Here is a 20,499-nt window from a genome sequence, read left to right as displayed (position 1 = left end):
CATCTTTCCCATTTACATCATTTACATTTGTTATTTCATTTCATTGCCATTTCATCGTCATTTCATTGCATAACATTTCATTTCATTACTTCGTACTACAGCTGGTCTTTAGCCATCATCAATTAGTCTACGTAGAAACGTACTAAATCTGCTAACACAGCTCCTTTTAGCTGTCATCAGTTAGTCTACACAGAAATGTGCTAGATCTGCTAATATGGCTGTCTTTCAGCTGTCTTACATTTACATGGTTGCACTTAACATACACAAGCAACATTGTCCATATCATATTTTATTCTCATTGTTTTACTTGCTTAGTCTGCATCTCATATATTTAACATATATTTGCACAGATTCTCATGCCACACAATTTAGTAATAAAATTTATACACTGCCTATAAAATAAGTCAACTAACATTTAACGTTTATATACTAAAAATACCTTTCATGTCTTACATAAATGTTTTGAAAATATTTTTCCACTTTCATCAGTTCATTTTCACACATACATATCTAATAAATAGCCTTAAACTCGAAGGAAATATAATTTAAATGGCTGGCATTTTACCCATACTAAAACATATACACGTACATATAACACAATTTATTTTTTCTATTAAATTCATAAAAATTCTGATTTAATATATATTTTTCCCTTTACCTGGTTTCTTGAATTACGCCAACAGGGACTCCGAAAAATACCTGCGACGCACACCCGGACCCTGAATCAAAAATTCCTAACTTCAATAAATTATTTCTAAATAAAATATTATTTAAATATTTCTTAGGGTCATAATTCCTAAATAAATAAATATATCCTTAAATTTAATCAAATTGCCAAATTTTCTAAATTCCACTCTCGCTTTGGAGTAAGGCCTAGAAAACTCTAATTAAAAAATTACCTATGCCAAAATGACGACAACGACGATTAGGACCCGGTGGTGGTACCTAATCGTCGCTTCAACAGTAGATTTTACCAAAAATTAAGAAATTGGGAAAAAATTACTTTTCCCCAGGAGCAATGCCTAAGTCGTTCCTATGAAAAATCTGCTCCAGTAGAAATGTCGGTGGCGGAGCTAATAACCCAACAGCACCTTCCGTTTCCCGATCAGGCGAATATTCATCAAGAAATAAGGAGAGAGGGAGAGAAGACGGAGAGGCGAGGTGGCGGCACGCAGAGGCTGAGAGAGAATTAAGTCCAGAAAGATCAGATTTCAATTTTGAAATCTGATTCAGATTGCAATGCAATCATATCCACTATTATTATTTTAATATTATATATATATATATATATGTACATATATAATTTAATATACATATCTTTATTTTAGTATTTTTTTTCCACACTATTTATTTTATTTGTTTATTTAATTAATTTGTTCAATAATAATTAATTAATTAATAATTAGTCCTTTTTTTTCCTACTTGTTTATTTAATACATTAATTTAATAATATTTAACTAGTTAATTTATTAATAATTTTAATTTATTAATTTTTTTTTAACAAAATTTTTTTTTTCGGGTTATTATAGAGGTGAATTGGGTTTTAAAACTTTTTGGCTAATTTAAAGTTTCACCGATTCACCACATATAATATCTCATTTTAATTATGGTCGTGTATGTAAAATGTATAAGCTATAAGTGTGAACATACACGTGCAGCATATCTCATTTAAATAAATGTGTACATACAAATAATTAGAACTATGAATAAACAAGCATACACGTGCGAAAGTTAAAGTACAGTAATTAAATGAGAGAGAGAGAGAGAACGACACAATATTTGTTATCGAGATTGCCAAACCAACCTACGTCCCTGCCTTGGGCATACCCCCCAAGGATTCCTCTAAATCTGCTCACTTAAACATGCGGAGTAGAAGTCGTTCTCTCCTTATGGGGTGAGGTAAACCCCAACTTAATTATAAGACTGAGCCCAACTTGTCTCACTTACGGGGCTGAGACTCCCCAGTTCAATTTTCAGGTTGAGTCAAACCAGTTTCACTTACGGGACTGAAACTCCCCAATTCAATTCCAGGCTGAATCCAATCGGTACAATAAAAAAAATTTTCGTACATATGAAATGCTTCCAAAAAAATACAAGCAAAGATGTACACGTTTAAGCTCAAAATGCACTCTCTAACGATATGAGTTATGCTCCATAGAGAAAGGGTGTTTATCAAATAATATTTGCACAAACAAAATATATGGATATAAAATGATTATTATGTTTTCCAACAAATATTTTTGCAAATAAAAGTATTTGGAGAATCTGGAGTTTAAGTTCAAGAAAAATATTTGTGCAATAAATAATTTCTCTCAAAAATGTTTATCAAGAAAAATAACCGGAAGAAATATTAAGGCTACTATCAAAAATAATTTTAATAAATGAAGATACAAATGAGAGTAAATGTAAATGCCCAAAATAAATATGCTCTCCTTCAAAATAAATTTTGAAATAAATAAATGAAAAGAGAGTAGAAGAGATTTGATAAAAATATGCCCCAAAGAAATGATTTTATCAATAAAAATTGGTTTTGAGGAACTTTGATTAACAAAGGGTTTAGAGAGAATTTGGAGTTAATCAAAGTTGTTAATCTGAGTTATGGAGGGGGTATTTATAGATTTTTCAAAAATTATGACCGTTGGACATGCTCGGTATTTTGAAAAAAATTAATTAAAAAATTAATGACGTTTTAGTCCTTAAAAAATTTCTAACCCGAGAAGTTCGGTTGACCATATCATTGAGTTCAGTCGACCGTGGATAATTTGAACTGCAAGTTCGGTCGACCATATCAGGGCGATTTTGAACCCTTCATAGGTTCGGTCAACCAAGGCAAGGTTCGGTTGACCATTCCTCTGGGTTCGGTTGACCATTCCTCTGGGTTCGGTTGACCATGGGAAAAATAAACTACAAGGGTCGACCAAGTAGTCGGGTGTCAGACACGTGTTGGTTCGGTCGACTAAGGGTGGTGTGTTCAAACTGGAATGGTCGACTGAGCGAAGTCAAATGTTGACTTTTGACCATTCGGTCGATCGTGACTTTTATATTGCTACCGGTTCGATCGACCGGGCAAGTCAAACTTTGACTTCTGGGTAAACAGTGGTTCGATCAACCAAGCTAATTATTACCAGTTTGGTTCAGTCGACCGAGGGCATTAACAATGAATATTTTTCCCAAAAAATCTGGCGTCAGTCGAAGGCTTTGTTTTGGCCCCGATTTTGACCCTAAAGCAATTCCAAAATCTTCGTATGATTTTAGTCTTTTTTAAAAAAAAGGTTTTTGGTGAAATGTGCTAGTCCCTAGGGTCTATCTACGGTCGTTCGGATCATTCAAACATATCATGCAAATGCATGCATTATTACAGACCAAAGATAAAAAATTAAATGCAAAACAATTACAAAACAAATGTCTTCTTCTTTACTCTTTTTTCTTTCATGGAAAACATCAGTTGCTCTTCTGTATGTGCATTCTGAATTGTAAACATGTTCAAAACACTAGGCACACACATAAGATACATGTGTTTTGTCAGCATCAAAATAAAATCGGACTCAAAAAGCCAACAAAATGAATTTCTCAAGTTCCACAATTCTCATCTCAAGCTCAGATACACTATAGAGGGTTCCTCTAGTGTCCTCTCGGGCGGCCTCAAGCTCTACTGGCACACCTCTCTCTTTTGACATTTCTGTCACAAACGCTTGGAGTTTGAAGAACTTTATCTCCAAGGTTTCAAGGTCTGTCACTCTTTCCTCCAGCGCCTCAACGTGCTCTATCTTTATGGACTTTGAAGTTTTCATTATTCCGTTTATGGTGCTCACGCACACCGTGTTCTGATACCAACTGTCACGAACCCCCAGATTAGACTCAACTAAGGGGTCGTGTAACACTCATTGAGGCTCTCCTCAACAGAGTCAGTCAATAGTCACTCGTTCAACCCTACAACGTGAGCACCCCATAAGTGCAAGCAACCCCTCACCATCATGAAATATTAATATAGACATTGATGGATCAGGAAGACAAGAGACATTCTTGCTTAGCAATAAAATAGAGACTACTTATTTTATTCAAATAAGAGAACGTTAAACAAGTCATAACACAAGTAGTTTGATATTCATTCACAGATCCCTAGAGAATACATGGAAAGCCATCTCACTCCCCAGTTAAATCCCCATTACAATGTCACCCCCTAACACAAAGCAATAGAAAGAGTAAAAGATTATGCCTAAATCAATTTTGAATGGCAATTAGCAACCTAGGACAAAATGGGTATCAACAACAACAATGAATTTTCATAAATAATAGTGTCTTTAAAAGAGAAGCCTTCTATGTAAGAGAGTCGCACATAAGCATATTGTCTCAATATATGATAATAAGTTTCTTTTGTTTAATTGTGTAGGCTTGAACTCTTCGAACGAAAAATAATTATTTTTTCCATCATATTTCTCTTTATATTTTTTTTTTTAACATACATGTTGAATCAATTTGAAGATTGGATGGTATGGTCTAAAATTAAACAAATTCAGGGTGAAATCTAGCTTTCAAAATTTTTCCCTACAAGAAAAAGATGCATCCTTTTTAGAGAGAGAGAGAGAGAGAGAGAGAGAGAGAGAGAGAGAGAGAGGAAAAAATGGATGCATCAAAATCAATTTGCTTTTTATGTAAATTAGAGCGAATGTGAATATGCATAATTGACGGTCTACATAAAAAAGATGTCTAATTTACCTAAAGGAGTAGACTAAAATAGTTGGTGACAATATAAGAACTACAATGCTCAAAGAAAAAACAATTACAGGCACAAAACATTAATAATAAAGATCTTGTAATTAGGCTCCACTAGGAGTCTAGGATTTTGTTTGGCTCATTTACTTGATGAAAAAGAGCAATCCAAGATTGGTTGTTGGAAAGGAGCTTATTTCTTTTATTAAGGCTTAATTTATTCTATTGTAACTAATGAAATAGATTTTTCGGTCACTTTGTAATAAAGAAGTTGCTGAAAAGAAATAATTTTGAGTGTTTGATAAAAAAAAAATAATAATAATAAAAGCTTCAAGCGGCTAAGATAGGCTTAAGATAACTAATATCAAATCAATATCTTTTTAGTAGATGTAAAGGATGCTTGAAATGGAATAGAATAATTCACCCACTAAAATAAATAAAAAAAATTTCTAAAAACTCTAAATTCATTTTAAAATTTTCCAAAAATGTTAAAATTAATTTTTAAAAAGATCAAAAATAAAAATACTTTACACCTAAGTTGTACTTTTATAATATGAAGAAATTTGTTTTTTTTTTTTAATTAAAAAAATGAGGGTGCATTCTCACGTTTATTTTGGGGTTGGAATCTAACAAGTCATCAATTTCACATTGCCTTGAAATGAAAATTTCTTACCAAACATGAGAATCCCAAATACATACTCCTTCATGGATAGGTTTTGGATTCAAGGATGAGAAATAATGAGCATGTTTTATCCATTGATGGAATTGGAGTTCCCATTTTCTTCGGATGCTCACTCATTCCTCCCCCCATTTTCTTGGCAAATCTTTCTTCTCATCTCAACCCCAATAATTTTTTTCTCTTTATTGAAAAAAAAAATAAACACCCATTAATCGAAGTCAAAAAAGAGGAGTGCCATTCATCTCTTCTCAATCCCCGCGATTCTTCTGCAGCTCTCTACCTCTGTCTCTCTCTCTCCCTCCCAAACCGGAACTTCGGAGTTCTCTTTTTCTTTCCCTTTTATCTTTTTCTCTTTCCCTCTCCGGTCTTTGTTTCTGGGCAAGCTTTATTATCAATTCAAAGGTTGCTGCAGACATTGTTGGTGGGAAAATTCAACAAAGGGATCAAGAAAAAGGTTGAAAAAAATCCGAAGAAAGAGAGAACTGAGAAGCAGTGGGGTTGGGATGGAAGGATTGGACGCTCTAATAGAGAGGTTGCTAGAAGGGAGGAAGAACAGAGGCAAGAAAATTCAGCTGATGGAGGCGGAGATCCGTCAACTCTGCATCACCGCGAAGGATGTGTTCCTCAGCCAGCCTAATCTTTTGGAACTAGAAGCCCCCATTAACGTTTGTGGTAATTAATTCCTTTTCCTTTTGTGTTTGCCCAACACTATTGTCATTGTTTTGAACTTTTGTGGTGTTGAATCGCACTGGAAATAGATAATCCAAGCCAATTTTAGTCATTTGCAGAATTGTTCATCTGGGTAGGTTTTGCGTTGCTAATTCAAATTCAGCTTTTTTATGGGGTTCAAGAGTTTGATCCAAAATCCAAAGAAAAAGTTTGAAATTATTAAATTTGGGGAGCAAAACGATGTTTTCGTGGTGCAATGGCAGGAAAATTTGTCGGTGCTTTCTGTTTTGGATTCATTGTATTACGAGAATTATTTCGGTCATTGTTGCTCAAAAGACTCCACACGGTCCTGCAGCACTAACCTCAGAAACTAGAAGGGCTAAGCAGACAAAACAGAGGGATAGAACCCGAAATGATGCTGTGTTTATTAGGAAGAAAATATGGAAATTTTGGAACAATAGGAAGCTTTTTGATCCATCAGCTGGCTGAATTACAGAAATTTTTCCATCCCTCCATTTTTCCTTCCAACCAAAAACAATGCAGAACAGTAAATTATTAAAACTTGATGCCTTTTGTGTTTTCATGAAAATTTTAGTTGATTCTCTTCATAGGATCAGTCCCCTTATTCTTGTCGTGTCTTAAGGTGATAAGATGATGTTCATATTTTGGGATCATTTGTTTTTTGTTTATGAATTTACGGGTGTTGGTTAATTTGGGTACGCAGGTGACATACATGGCCAATATTCAGATCTCCTACGGCTGTTTGAATATGGTGGTTTTCCACCAGATTCCAACTACCTATTCCTCGGTGACTATGTGGACAGAGGGAAGCAGAGTATAGAGACAATATGTCTTCTCCTTGCTTACAAGATCAAGTTTCCAGATAACTTCTTCCTCCTCCGAGGGAACCATGAATGCGCTTCCATCAACAGAATCTATGGATTTTATGATGAGTGTAAGCGTCGTTTCAGTGTTCGCCTGTGGAAAATATTTACGGATTGCTTCAACTGTTTGCCAGTGGCTGCTGTGATTGATGACAAAATACTCTGTATGCATGGTGGGTTGTCTCCGGAGATGGAGAGCCTAGATCAGATAAGAGCTATAGAAAGGCCAATTGATGTGCCGGACCAGGGCCTTCTGTGTGATCTCCTTTGGTCCGATCCTGATAAAGATATAAAAGGGTGGGGGGAGAATGATAGGGGTGTTTCTTACACCTTTGGAGCGGACAAGGTGGCTGAGTTCTTGAAGAAACAAGATCTTGATCTCATATGCCGGGCTCACCAGGTTGGTCTGGCTAATTCTTCCAAAATCTCTTTCCATTATTCTCAAGTCTGACTATGCTGCTACTAGGCTTAAAACAAAAGAAGAAAATTGTGGATTGGTTCTTTAGACTAACCATTTCTATTTCTACTGAAATGCTAACAGGTTGTAGAAGATGGGTATGAGTTCTTTGCAGAGAGGCAGCTGGTTACCATATTCTCGGCACCAAATTACTGTGGAGAATTCAACAATGCGGGGGCACTGATGAGTGTGGATGCAAGTTTGCTATGCTCATTCCAAATTCTCAAGCCCTGGAGAGGAAAGATGCCACTGTTGGAATAGTTCCAGGCAAGGGAAAACTGGAAAACAAAACTTCCAGGGAGTAAGAACTCTGCTCGAGTATGATTTGCCTACCATGATCAAATGCTCTCTCTTGATCACCAAGTGGCGGAATTGGTTGTGAAAAATCAGCAGCAGACACCATTAGTTTCCTTCTGTCACAGACTGTCCTTTTGACAGCATTAGCTGGCATCTCAAAACCGTGTACATATTTCATAACAGGAGTTGCAGAGTCCCCTAAAACAATTAAGGAGAGAATCACTCAAATGTAAATGGATTAATTGATGTGTGCATTTAGTATGCATTTTTTTTTCCTGGAGTCTCCAATTCTCAGAGGGCAAAAATATATTTCAATATTGTAATAAAAATTGTCCAAATAGTTGCTTTTATGAAATCTTGCTGTTAGAGAAAGTTGGTGTGCGCGCGTGCACCCACAACACGAGCATATGGATGTTACACTGGTTGGAACATGAAGCAACCTTTTCTCCTCCCCTTCTCTCCTTTGGCATTATTTTTTTTGGATTACACACCAAGTTACTACGTGTCCATTGTACGGTCCACGTGACTAATCCCGCGCCCCTTGAAGCCGACCCTGCAACTCCAAAGGAAGGTAAATTTCAGGAATTCAGGGACGAAAACGAACCCAAAGGGTTTGATCTCCTCTGGCATTATTGATATCACCATGTGATGCACTGGCCCCTGCATTGAGAAAGACCTTATATTGAACTAGGAATAGGCCTGAAATGACCTAGCATTGAATTGATAATCTGGCAACTGAGAGAAGTCCCATTTTAACTGTTTATGCCAAAAGGTTTTGTACTGGATTATTGAATTTGCAGTCTATAATCACATCATATTTTGTGGCACCACATGAAGAAAGAGCATTCAAAAACTCCGAATAATTAAAAATAAATAAAATAACAGGAACTGGAAAGTATTTTCATAGGAAAATATAACAAGCTGAGAGGAGTGGTAGCAATTGTGCCAGAATAGCTTTAACAGCTTGGATTGTGACAGTGAAAACTTTCAACAGTCAAAAGAGTTTTGAACGGGTAGAACGGAGTTGAATAGTAGAGCACACCATCGTTCACTTCCAGATCCTAAGGTACTTCTTGGAAGGCTATACTCCACACTCCACGCCCATTTTGCAGCGTTTTCTTTCCCAAGCCCCTCATTCCTCTTGGTAATTTTAAGTGCCTATAGAAGCTGAGGATATCTTTCTTCAAGTTCAAATCATTATGCCACCTTTGGATTGCCAATACATGGCTCGCAGGATCTGTTTACATCCCACCCAGGCTCTGCCATTCCCAAATATTCGTCCAGTGAAGGTGGAGTTCCAAAAGGATCAATAAGGTTAAAGAAAATGAATGGTTTCCCTACAAAGATTTCTTTTTAGGGTTCTCTTTTTTTTTTTTTGGTTGTCCACATAATATCTTAGAACCAGAATACAATATATTTGTCTCACATTCTATTACTTAAGCCTAAATTGCTTTATAAATAAAACTTCGGAGCCCGTAGTCCTTTAAACTTCCAACAGCAGCACAAAATAACCATTAGAAATAATCAGAAAATTTTCAATTAGTGTACAAGATGATTTATGGACACCCCTACAGGAGGTCCAGAGCTTTGTTACATTTACTCTGCTGACAATCAGGCAATGAGACTAACCCAACCACATGGTACATCTACAAGAAACAACATAATTTTCAGAGAGATTTGGCTTTAAAATCATATAATGGTACAATGAACTGAAATTATCCCATCTGCAGGAGCCCTATGGAATCAACATCTTCAAGCAGCACCTCAACAGGAACTGGAACAAAATAACAGCAAAATACCTGATCTTCAGTTAGACCACACATGAACCAGACCTTGACGGTTGCCAGTATAGATCTCATTGCGCTCTTCATCATAGAAAAGCGCAGTTATGTCTTCCAGAGCTTCCCCAACTGTGTTTCTCATCCTGGGAGAAAGATACTGCTTCTTTGAGCAGCCATCACTGTTGCTGCTGCTGCATGGATCAACCTTGGGACCGCCATTGGTTGCGTTTATTTTTGCCAGGCATTTCCCAGTCAATATATTGCTGATGTTGATAGACCCGGCTGCAACCAAAAGCAGAACAAATAACTCCATTAAATGAAAAAATTCCTGATTCCTAATCCCTAACAGAAGCCAAAAAAGAACTATATATAAACTAAAACAGTAAATAGGCCGTTACACAAAAAGGCATGCCTTCAGAACAAAATAAGAACGATCAATTTTTTTATTGGATAATGATGGGGGTCCAACCATAAATCGACCGGCTACCTCCTGGATGCCTAACCTGCTGAATACAGATTTTACCCTGCAAGAAATCAAACAAAAGAACGTTCTAGTTGATGGCTCACCCCTAGAGCTCACCCCCTTACAGCTAAGGCTTACTCCATTAAAGGAGTGCAATCAGAAAATTCTCCTATAGAGAGCCATACTTCAGGCTATCATGTTGGGGAATTTTACGCTTTTCCCAAACAGTTTTGACAACAATTTTTTTTTCTTAATGTCAGATGTCAGAGTTGGTCAGTCCAAAAACCCCAAATAAGCAAAGGGCAGGGAAGAGAACCAACTCATTTTCTTACTGGAACCACCCAGGTTTCTATATTAAAAATGTTCTTTCACGACTAAATTTTATCTGAAACAGATTTTAGAACCAATACTGAAGAAAGAGAGATGGATATAGCAACTCAAACCACTAGGCTATCCCTGAGCCTGAAGCAACACATTGTCCGCAAGGCTTTGCATTGAGTGTAGGTAAAGAATGCAATCAAAGAAAGCAAACTTTGCTTTGCAACCCAGAATGCGGGAACGTTAACAAGAAAAGAGGAGTAAATAGACATATTGACTACTAGATTATACAAAAATAATTTGTTTATAAGAAGAAACTGCCACATAGAATCAGGAAAAAACTTAAATAGAGGATATGAACTTTGAAAATAAAAATAAATAAAAAAATATATAATGAAAGCATAGGAATGTGGCCTTAAAACACACGCACACACAGACGAAAGAGTTGATCTTCAAAGAATAGGACAGGTGGGGAAACTAAAAGAGTGCATTTTGTTGTTTACAGACCAGACAACCATTAAATTAAGCAGATGCACCCAAGTGAAGTTATTTCAATGCATGAAACTGGAATGTAGAATAGACATGGTTGGTTTACTTCAACCCAAACCAGACAGAAAATATACATGGAATATAATGCCATTTACCACAAACATGCTGTCTACGATAACTCGTATAACTTCTAAAGGGATAATCTATTAGTGATAAAGCATTGTAAACATAATTACCATAAAATAATTTTTTTTGGAACACATGATGCATTGATAACTTTGGTAAGTCAAAATCAAGGTGCCATTTGGCAAGAAATTTATAGAAAGCTGTTTTCTATTTGATAAATAAAAGCGTGCAAGTTACATTTTTGAAACTTATGCTTTTGACTCTTAAAAAAGCAAAAAAAGGCTTCAGAAATGGGAAATAACACTTCATCAACAATTAGACAGGATCAACATATGGTGAAGTTGCAACAAGATATAGATAAAGCAACAAGTGAAAATGATTAACGTTTAAAATAGATTTACGCATTGCCAAAAAAGTTCCTGATAAAATATAGAGCAAGCAAAAGCAACAGGTAACAATTCGAAAGCCATAACATAAGCTAACCATATTAGTAAGATGAATTCATGGCAGTAAATGCATACAATTATAATACAGAACAGGGAAATTTAAAATAAGTGGTGGAACATGAAACGCAACACATAAATGCAATGAGGAATTAGGACTCTGGGCAACAGATCAATATCATATGAAATAATAAGTTGACTACTTAAGTGTAACAAAAAGATACCAGAGAATCTAATAGAATGATCAACCAAAGTGACCACATAATGACAGGGTTAAAGCAGCAGTTCCTGCAAATCTGACTGTAATATCTTTAAAAAATATAAATAATTAAAAATGCTAAAAAAAAGGAAATTAAATGATAAATAATCAAACAATGCTTAATCCATACTACAGACTCAGGCAACTTCCCCAACCCAAATTGCTCCATTTTGATTGGGCTGATTAGCAGATGATGGTCAGATCATTCCCAAGCAGCAAAATTGAACAGAATATGTGAGAAAAGGCATTAAGAGTGGCCACTAGCTGTCCAATTTAGTTCAGGTTCAGTTAGAATAGCCACTTCCTTCAGACCAAAAAAAAAAATGTATCATTCATTTCTTTAAACAAGGTATTTTATCAAAATACTAGTCAAATTATTCCCAAACTATACTAGAAATATTCACCAAAAGAGAAAAAAGCAATTAAAAATAATAGCCACCAGCAGCACAAATAAAAATTGAGCCCGTACAAGGTTTTCATCATTTTGTTCCCAAAATGGGACCAAACAAAACTTAAGATGCAAGTGGCCACTAGTGACGCAACTCAGTTTATGCTGTCACTTCCAGTACCTACCAAACTAAACCAACTGAAATGAGATTAGAATGTTTTAAATTTTGGGTATTACTTTGCAGCTCTGTGCCATGTTAGTCAATGCTGCTACACAATCCCAAGCCATAAGTGAAAGTCACAGGTCCAACAAATTGTCTTATCAAAAAGGTTATTAGGAGGAAGGCAAAAGGGAAGACCTTATGTGGAACTCCACCAAAACATGCTTGTCCTCAAATGATCCTATGTTAAGTGTGTAGTTATGTAGTTTGAACCACACTTTTCAGGTTTCTCAACAATAAATCACAACAAACCTATTATTTGCTAAAGGATTTCTTAATACACAATGGATAATACTAGTTTGTAATAGCCCAGTGACTACCATATTGACGAATTGGTTATGGTTTCCAACATAAATGCATCAGTGAACAGTTTGAAAAAAATAATAATAATAGAAAATAAAGAATAAAACCGAAAGCAAAACACAATGCATCATTGAAGGCTCATTTTCAAGAACTTTTGGGTTTTGATCATGTTTAATAATCATTTTTGCTCAAAAGTAAACTATATTAATCAGCCAGGAGATATGCTAAGGCAGCAAACGAGCTGAGCTTTGCCTTGCTCAAGCTTGTTCATTAAATTTTTAAACAAGCTTTAATATGTCGGCTCAAGATTGTTTATTATGCAAACGAATGAGCTCATGGGCCCTTACCGAACTGAGCTACAGAGATGTTCGCTAACAATTTGATTCTTTTGGAATCTCTCATTTTGAGAAACAAGAAGTTTTGTTATACAAAAAGGTGAAAATGAGCTCATACTAATACTGCCTTAGAGGTTTTTTTGCCCCAAACAAGCTAGTCTATTAGTCTTGAGCAGGTTATGGAGTTTGAGGTAAATAATCTTATGCATAAATAATCCCTACACTTAAGCCAACTACAATCTATCAAGACTAATTCAACCTTATTAAACTAGCTCATAAATGATTCTAATTTTCAAGCCTATTAAACAAGTCCAAATCAAGCCTATAATTGAGCCGCTCATGAGCCTAAGCTTCCAAGCCACCGTGAGCAGATTGATTTGTTTGTGGTCCTAGATATAGTGCAGAGAGAAATCTTTAGCTTGAATATTGTTAAGCTCACATCACAGCACCAGATTCCAAAGCCACTGCCAGCTCTAATCATCAGTGTTTGGTCATTTTGGCAGTATTTGTTACTCAAAAGTTACCATAGCCATCTCTAATCACCAAGTGTTTAGGCATTTCAGCTGTATTTGTTACTCAAAGTTAAAAAGTACAAAAGTTACCATTTCCTTCTGTCCAATGGTCATCAGAATCAGCCTTGCAGTATGAGATAATAAGGTCTTGATCACTAGTTATATAAATGTTGTTTGTGTTGCAATCCGGATGCCATAATAGGTGATCCTCAAAAGAAGTTACAAGCTCCCCACGGAAATTCCAAACAGCAACAGTTCGATTTCTGAACGTCAGAAACAATTGGTTCTCGTACAGAAATATAAAAGCAGATGGAGTCATGAATTCAGTTCTACAAACTTCAGTCAGCTCAGAGTTTCGAACCTACAAAGGGCAATGGCGATTACACCTATAGGCATAAACAAAAATGAAGCTCCAAGAGTAAATATGACCTTACATCAAGAATCTGAAGGTTCTCATTTTCTTGCTTGACAAGAAGCTTTTCATTGAATTGTTCTATGAAGTCCACCTTCTTATTTCGATGCAGTAGATGGTTGAAGGCTTTGAGAACAGTGCCATCTTCTATTGATAGGATCTTGAGAGGAACATGACTAGTAGATCTACCAAAAATCAGCAACATGATGCCTGGACTGTTTACCCCAAAAAAAAAAATTGAAAACATGAGCGGATATAATGGACATGTATAAAGCATGGAAATGTAGAAGGCCTATAAAGAAGTCACAAAAGCTACACATAGTACACACTATCTCAAGATGAAGGCACTAAAATTTGGCAAGCCATAAACTCCAGCCAATTGAATAAAATACACCAAGTATATAATTTGCAAGGCACTTGAAATACAAATATGCACATGTTCGTCAACATGCAGAACATTTTTAACCTCATAAAGTGATACATCTCAAGCCTAAAACAGAACAAAGAGCCACATCAAGAAGTTAGAATTTCACCACAACAAATGCTCCATACTTCAATATGCAATGCACGATAAAAATATGCATAAATATCTAGCAGAAAGCAAAATTATTTAATTTCAATGAACAAATTCCTTTCTCTTGCCATGTTTTTCACTGTATAAGAATCAAATTCAAAAATACAATGTACAAAGGAAGTGGGAGGCCTAAAGGGTTTCAAAAAAAAAAAAAAAAGGAACAGAGAGCATAAAGTCCCCCCTAATCTTGCCCAGCACCATAGCACATCCTAATTGTTTTTTCCCTCTATTTTATTTTCTTTTTTTATTGGTGGGAACAAGTCAATTATGATAGCATATACATTACTCTAATAATGCGATTTTATTTTTTGTATGCTATTTCTATAGAATAAATTGATAAATTGAGAAGATATGAATAAGTATGAAAAGTCTAAAAGGTAATAACCAGCCTAGTATGGTATCTTGGAGGACCTAGGAGTTGAAAGGCTTGTAGGCATGGACAAAGATGCTATTTTGTGGAGCCCTGTATCTACAGGTGGCAAACATGGGTTAGGTTCCATCTTAGGTTCAACAGCAGATAAAAGTTGCTATCCATTTTTGGAATATTAATAACTTTGCTTTGTTGCATGTCAATCGTGCAATGTGTATTGTGTTTAAAGATGCTAATTTTAATAGCCCAATCACCTAACTGGACATACATCAGTCTCACAAATGCTCTTACTTGAAGCAGTGAATAGTCAACTAACCCACTACACAATAATGGTCCATACTCCCTCAAACCGCAATATAGGATAATTTTTACTTTTCAGTAACTTATTAAAAGAATTATTTCTTGTCATATCAGTCAAAGGTGCAAGGAGCACGGAGTACCTGGAATGCAAGGCCTGAGGAAATGGTGCACACCTCACAAGGTAAGGTGCACACTTCAAGTAAAATTGCACCTAAAGTGCCCTTTAAGAAGGGAGGCCATGTTGGGTAGATCACTCATGAGAAGCTACAGGGCCTTCAACCAGTGATAACCAAGCATAAGTGAGAAATACATAAAGCATGCCATACACCTTTGACCATTATGATCCATATTAAGTGAATATATATCTTTTCCCTAATAGTAACCTTTCTTTCCATTTTGTGAAACAATTGCTGCTAACAAGTTCCTTCTGCAGCATATTTATATATTCAAGAAACAAAATAAAAATACATGCATTCAACACATCAATCAAAGCTGAACTTGATCCTTGCACACGATAATAAACATGAATATTCCCTCAAAAATTTAGCTTTTATTTGGTTGGTTGCTCTTAACAGAGTTAACACCAACAACTTGTTGCAAAGTAGGAGGCCTTCTAAGTTCTAAGGCTTTATCTCTGGATGTGTCCTCTCTTTGTTTTGATAGTTCAAAATCAATTTCTCATCTCTTTTTGCACTATTCTTTTTCTTGGAGGATTTGGAATAAGCTTGGTTGCGGAAGAGTTGGTTGTGTCCTCATTCAGTGTCGGAATTGTTGGCTACTTCCTCTATGGAGTTTGGTAGGAGTGGAAATGGTTTGGAATTGTGGAAGTGTGGGCTTTTTGCCATTTTATGGGGTATTTGGTTGGAGAGGAATGAGTATCTTCATGGGAAAAAGATGTCTTTGTCTTTGCTTTGGGATAGGATTCAATATTTGGCTTTACTCTGGGCTTTAACAAATGGGTGTTTTAAAGGGGCCGGTTTTTGGATTTACAGCGTGATTGGAAGGCTGTGTTGTTTTGATTGTAATTTTTTTTCCCCCTTTTCTTTCCTTTTTCTTAGGAGGATTTTTTATGATTTTTATGTACATTCTTCCTCATTTAAAAAATCTCTCTTTTTTTTTCTATAATATACATATCCATGAATATCACAAAAGGAAATGGCCAACATCTTGAACTCATCTCTTCAATGGTAGAACAAAGAAATAGTAGACATGGAATTGCACCAAAAAACTGCTGCTGTGAAGCCTTTGATGATGAGAGAAGAGGGCCTCCTGCTGCTGGGTGAGAGAGGAGGGCTCCAACTTCCTGCTGCTGCAATGGTGATTGGTTCAAACAGAGAGAGAGAGAGAGAGAGAGCTGTTTGAGGAATTTAAACCCCCCAACCCCTCTTTTTTTGTGTGTGTGCAGAAAGAATTCCTCCAACCCCTCTTTTTTGTGTGTGTGCAGATAGAAGGAATACCGACAGTCTTTGACATGATTATTTGAGTATAGCTAATAATTATAAATTTTACATTTTTTATTGGTTTGTTTATTTAAATAGTCCAACAACTTTGTTCACTTCGTAGTATGATATTAACACTTTAAAAAAATCAACACGTTGATTTACATTAAAATATAATTTACTAACTAATTTTTGTGGCTCATTTATAATTTATCCTATAGCTTTGGTTATTGTTGTTGTTGTTATGTTAATTTATAACGTATATAATTTAATTGAGAAAGAATAATAGAGATGATCTCCTATATGCTATACTCCATTCTAAGTAAATAATTCAAAACATACCACAATCTAACAGTGTACCAACTAATTGTTCCAAATAAATTATTCAAGTGTGCAACAACCCAAAACGCATACTGCCTAAGCTTACCATCACAAGAATCGCATACCTGTTAAGTAGCGTACCCCCTCCACATACCCATACCATGGCCCAAAATGCACCATGTTCCAGATAACTAGGAAGAAGCCCATGATCACATACTCCATTCACGGAATCAAGTATTGGACATTCCACCAAACTTAATAAGTTGTAACTATATATGGTAATAAGTAACACAGAAAAGACCAATAGATAGATCCGAATATGTCTAATCAATCATTCTGATTAATAGCCTAGAATACATAGTTTATGTAGAGAACAACATAAGCAAAAAAAGAATAAAGTTTCTAAAATATGATGAATAAGAATTGCAGTTCTAAAACTACAACATGAGAGTTTGTGTGAGTGCGCGCGCGTGTAGGGATGGTTTGCATGTGTGTCCTTTCGCCTACCAAAGAAACAATAAAAACAGAAACATAAAAAGGCCACCAAAGGGGTGAAGAGGGAGGGGGAGTAACCTTATCTTAATTTCTTGAACATTTTTATCTGATATAGAGTACAACATTGTGTAGTTCTTCAAGTCAAAAACCTTGTATATACTAAAAAGAGAAAACATTAAAAATGTTAGAATCAACAACTAATATAGTAGTAAAAATTAATAAAATAAAACATCATAAAAAACAAGACATTACCTATCTTGGGCTGAGTAAGTAAGAACCTTTCCATTGACGTCGTCAAACTCCACAAAGCCAGGCCATTTCAATGACTCGGATTCAAAAAGTGCAAAACCAGCATCCGGTTTGCCCCTCCGTATGTATCTAAACATTAAAACGGGAGAAAGAAGGCAATGCTAAATGGAAATTAGCACCAAGAAATTGCATGAATTGAAGAATAAAAAGACAAATAAATAACAAAGCACTTCCACGCACTCAATCCTTGTGGATCTGCATTTCAAAGAGCTGAAGTTGTCTGAAGCATAAACTGACACAGTGATAAGTGAATCATTGTTCTTGTTATAAAACAAACTCCGAATTACTTCATCATGATTCACATTCAAGAAACATATCCTCTCATTTGTCTCTGCATTTAGAACAAACAAAATTGAACATGTTTGATCAGAATTTTCCTACTCTAGCAGATGGACTTCGTATATGGTCAGAATCTTCAAAAAGCATAATGCCAAATTTCGTTTCTAGTAAGAAAGATCATCTGCACTGCTACCTCTACTAAATGCAGCACAAACTCCTGAATGTGCAAGGGCAAAGACAATGTCACGCGCAGCAACAATCTCAATTACTTTAGTTCTCTTCATTAAAAAAGGTAGTACAAGCGAACAGTGTCCTTTGGGATCATGGGTATCATACTCCTCCTGGCATGAATAAAGTAGTAAATAAATAATTAAATGCTGAATAAATAAGGTGCATTCATTTTGGTGATTAAAATTTATGGGACTAAACTGGACTAGACAGTGGATTGGACACGTTATGACAGTTATACTGTGTTATGTTTTGATTATTGTGTATAAAGTATAAGCTAATCATTCAAACGACCAAAATACCCCTAATGAAAAGAAAAACATAACAGAAAAAGAAAAAATAATAATAATAGGGTAGTCTACTCCTTTTTACTGCTTAGCCACTGGTAGCCCATGAGCAGGGGCTACCCCACCTTATACCAAGTAAATGTACCAAAATCTTCCCTCTTGGTCAGTCCTATCCCACACCTTGTAGCATTAAACATAGGCTAAGGATGTTTAGCCTAACCATATGGCCAAAACAAACGCACCCTAAATGCAGGCAAACATGCACAAGCACAGGCTACGAAACATTTTAGAATTATAGCATCCCATCCTCATGGTCTATGGATATTACGAAACATATTCAATGAATTCAAAAACTTTTTTATGCTGCTTCTAGTAATATAAAGCCCCATGTTTCCATGTAGTCGTTACATGCATAATTTCAGTGCAACTGTTGAAAGGAAACAGCAATCACAACTTACAGCATATAAAAATTAAAGGCAAATAGAAGAATACATGTAAATTTTGCAGAGAGATCTTGAGCCTCAAGTGACATTCAGGCCTGAGAAAGAACAAGAGAACTAATAATGCTTGGACTCACTAGACCATGAAAAAACACCCTGAGGAGATCTTTTTTCTTTCTTTTTTATCTTGCTAAAGTGATTTCAGGCATTGTCCTTTCTTACTTAATACTTCTATCAGTTGCTAATTTTTGCAGGTCAAAATACTTGATGTGTTATGTGTTACCCAACTTACCCTCTGAAAAGCTTGATTTCCATATTTGTTATGTAAACAAGAAATATGCAAACCTATATGCATTCATAACTACACCATAGAGAGTACAAAAAAATGTTAGGCAGGAAAACAACGGGGTAATCAAAAGCCATCCTCTTCTCACCTGTAGGCACAACTATGTCTATTAAGTAGTTCCCGTCTAACCTAATTCCTAATTCCAGAATTCGAAATTGCTGCCATGCTCAGAAAGAAAAGAAAAGAAAAGAGAAGAAAATAAGCAAAGAACCAAAGGAAAAATAAGGAAAAGACACAAACCATAAGGCGCATGTTGCGGAATCTTTCTTGGGCATTGCTCATGCTGAAAGCGCGGTCACGCTTCGAACAAATCTCTCGCCTCTGAAGCTTCTTGACGCTGTTGACAAATCCGTCCACGCGAGGCCGTTTCTTAGCCAAAACCCGCCTGCCACATCCTGGCCGAGGACTCGCCGATATCCTCCTTCCTTCCATCTCACCACCACACCACGAGCCCTAGCCAACACGCCCTCCTATCGATTATGCGTGTCTCTTGCTGCTACACCCCTTTTTTTTTACCAAAATTGAAAATCAAAAAGCAAAGCAAAGCAAAAAACCGGAAGTTTAGAACGAAGACAATAGAATACAAGCATAACCCAGACCACGAACGAGATCAATCCCTATCAAGCTCCGATCCCAACACCCAAAACCCTCAAATTGAACTGAACAACCCAGAAGGAAACAGAAAACACTAAACCCTAGCAAAAAAAAAAAAAAAAACTCGGAAGGAAGAGTAGTGGAGGGGCTTCTCCGCTTCTAGTTCTAGCCAACGATCTGTACTTTTAGGGACACCCCTACACCCTCCACCCCCCGAACCCTAAATTGCAGAGAATACCAGATAACAGAGCCGAAAACAGAGAAAGCAGGCAATGGGGAGAGAGAAGAAATAGCGATGGCGAGTTCGCGAGTGACGAATGAAGGAAGTCGGGCCAGAAGGAGAAGTAGGTCGGACGGAGGATGGAAATACTTGCCTGAGAGTGGAAATTAACCATTTGTTGCCACTTGCCGGATGCTCGCCAGAGACCAATTTCAATTTCAAAGTTCAAACTATGGATCTGAGGATCTCTCCCTCACACGCTTTATTAATACCCCCAATTTATACATATACACAAATTTATTTTTCTAATTTCTTACTAATTATAAGGTATCATATGTTAAATTAACACCATAAAAATGGAGGTTTATGTAATGTTTTCCTTTATTTATTTTCCTTTTTCGTAAAAATTTTAGCTTAGAATCGAGGTTAAATTTTATATCATTGGGAGGGAACTATTCCCTCCTAATTGCGACAAAATTTTTATTTTTTTAGGTTTTATTAACTTCACGATTATTTTAATTTTATCTTGTTCATGGTAAGATTTTTAACTAA

The 20,499-nt window shown here is 36.0% G+C and overlaps 2 protein-coding genes across 3 annotated transcripts; one reads left to right on the top strand and one right to left on the bottom strand.

Moving 5' to 3' along the window:
• The first annotated feature begins 5,341 nt into the window (after nucleotides 1-5,341).
• Nucleotides 5,342-8,068, top strand: LOC131159411 (serine/threonine-protein phosphatase PP1-like). The gene is made up of 3 exons (XM_058114296.1): nucleotides 5,342-6,061; nucleotides 6,783-7,342; nucleotides 7,484-8,068. The coding sequence occupies exons 1-3, from the start codon at nucleotides 5,893-5,895 to the stop codon at nucleotides 7,658-7,660; spliced, it is 906 nt and encodes a 301-aa protein (XP_057970279.1). The 5' UTR covers nucleotides 5,342-5,892; the 3' UTR covers nucleotides 7,661-8,068.
• Nucleotides 8,069-9,178: 1,110 nt separating this feature from the next.
• Nucleotides 9,179-20,271, bottom strand: LOC131159410 (uncharacterized). Of its 2 annotated transcripts, XM_058114294.1 has the most exons (9): nucleotides 20,102-20,271; nucleotides 19,374-19,637; nucleotides 18,026-18,173; nucleotides 17,734-17,884; nucleotides 17,497-17,622; nucleotides 17,323-17,403; nucleotides 13,768-13,960; nucleotides 13,424-13,694; nucleotides 9,179-9,759 (listed from the first exon to the last, which is right to left on the bottom strand). In XM_058114294.1, the coding sequence occupies exons 2-9, from the start codon at nucleotides 19,563-19,565 to the stop codon at nucleotides 9,503-9,505; spliced, it is 1,419 nt and encodes a 472-aa protein (XP_057970277.1). In that variant the 5' UTR covers nucleotides 19,566-19,637; nucleotides 20,102-20,271; the 3' UTR covers nucleotides 9,179-9,502. The 2 variants fall into 2 exon arrangements, with proteins under 2 accessions (XP_057970277.1, XP_057970278.1); XM_058114295.1 differs by having other exon boundaries at nucleotides 19,374-20,240.
• Between the last annotated feature and the right edge of the window lie 228 nt (nucleotides 20,272-20,499).

This window comes from Malania oleifera, chromosome 7 (assembly GCF_029873635.1).
Source record: "Malania oleifera isolate guangnan ecotype guangnan chromosome 7, ASM2987363v1, whole genome shotgun sequence".
Classification (NCBI taxonomy): domain Eukaryota; kingdom Viridiplantae; phylum Streptophyta; class Magnoliopsida; order Santalales; family Ximeniaceae; genus Malania; species Malania oleifera.
Note: the sequence above shows the minus strand (reverse complement) of the source record. Positions and strands in the feature narration are given on the sequence as shown.

What these genes read in the sequence shown, in the direction of transcription:
- LOC131159410 (XM_058114294.1), bottom strand. Translation starts at nt 19,565, where the DNA reads ATGGAAGGAAGGAGGATATCGGCGAGTCCTCGGCCAGGATGTGGCAGG. An exon ending in ACTTACTCAGCCCAAGATAG is followed by an intron (nt 17,404 to 17,496) that starts GTAATGTCTTGT and finishes TTCTCTTTTTAG; the next exon opens with TATATACAAGGTTTTTGACT. An exon ending in AGAACCTTCAGATTCTTGAT is followed by an intron (nt 13,695 to 13,767) that starts GTAAGGTCATAT and finishes TGCCCTTTGTAG; the next exon opens with GTTCGAAACTCTGAGCTGAC.
- LOC131159411 (XM_058114296.1), top strand. Translation starts at nt 5,893, where the DNA reads ATGGAAGGATTGGACGCTCTAATAGAGAGGTTGCTAGAAGGGAGGAAG. An exon ending in AGCCCCCATTAACGTTTGTG is followed by an intron (nt 6,062 to 6,782) that starts GTAATTAATTCC and finishes TTGGGTACGCAG; the next exon opens with GTGACATACATGGCCAATAT. An exon ending in TCATATGCCGGGCTCACCAG is followed by an intron (nt 7,343 to 7,483) that starts GTTGGTCTGGCT and finishes AAATGCTAACAG; the next exon opens with GTTGTAGAAGATGGGTATGA.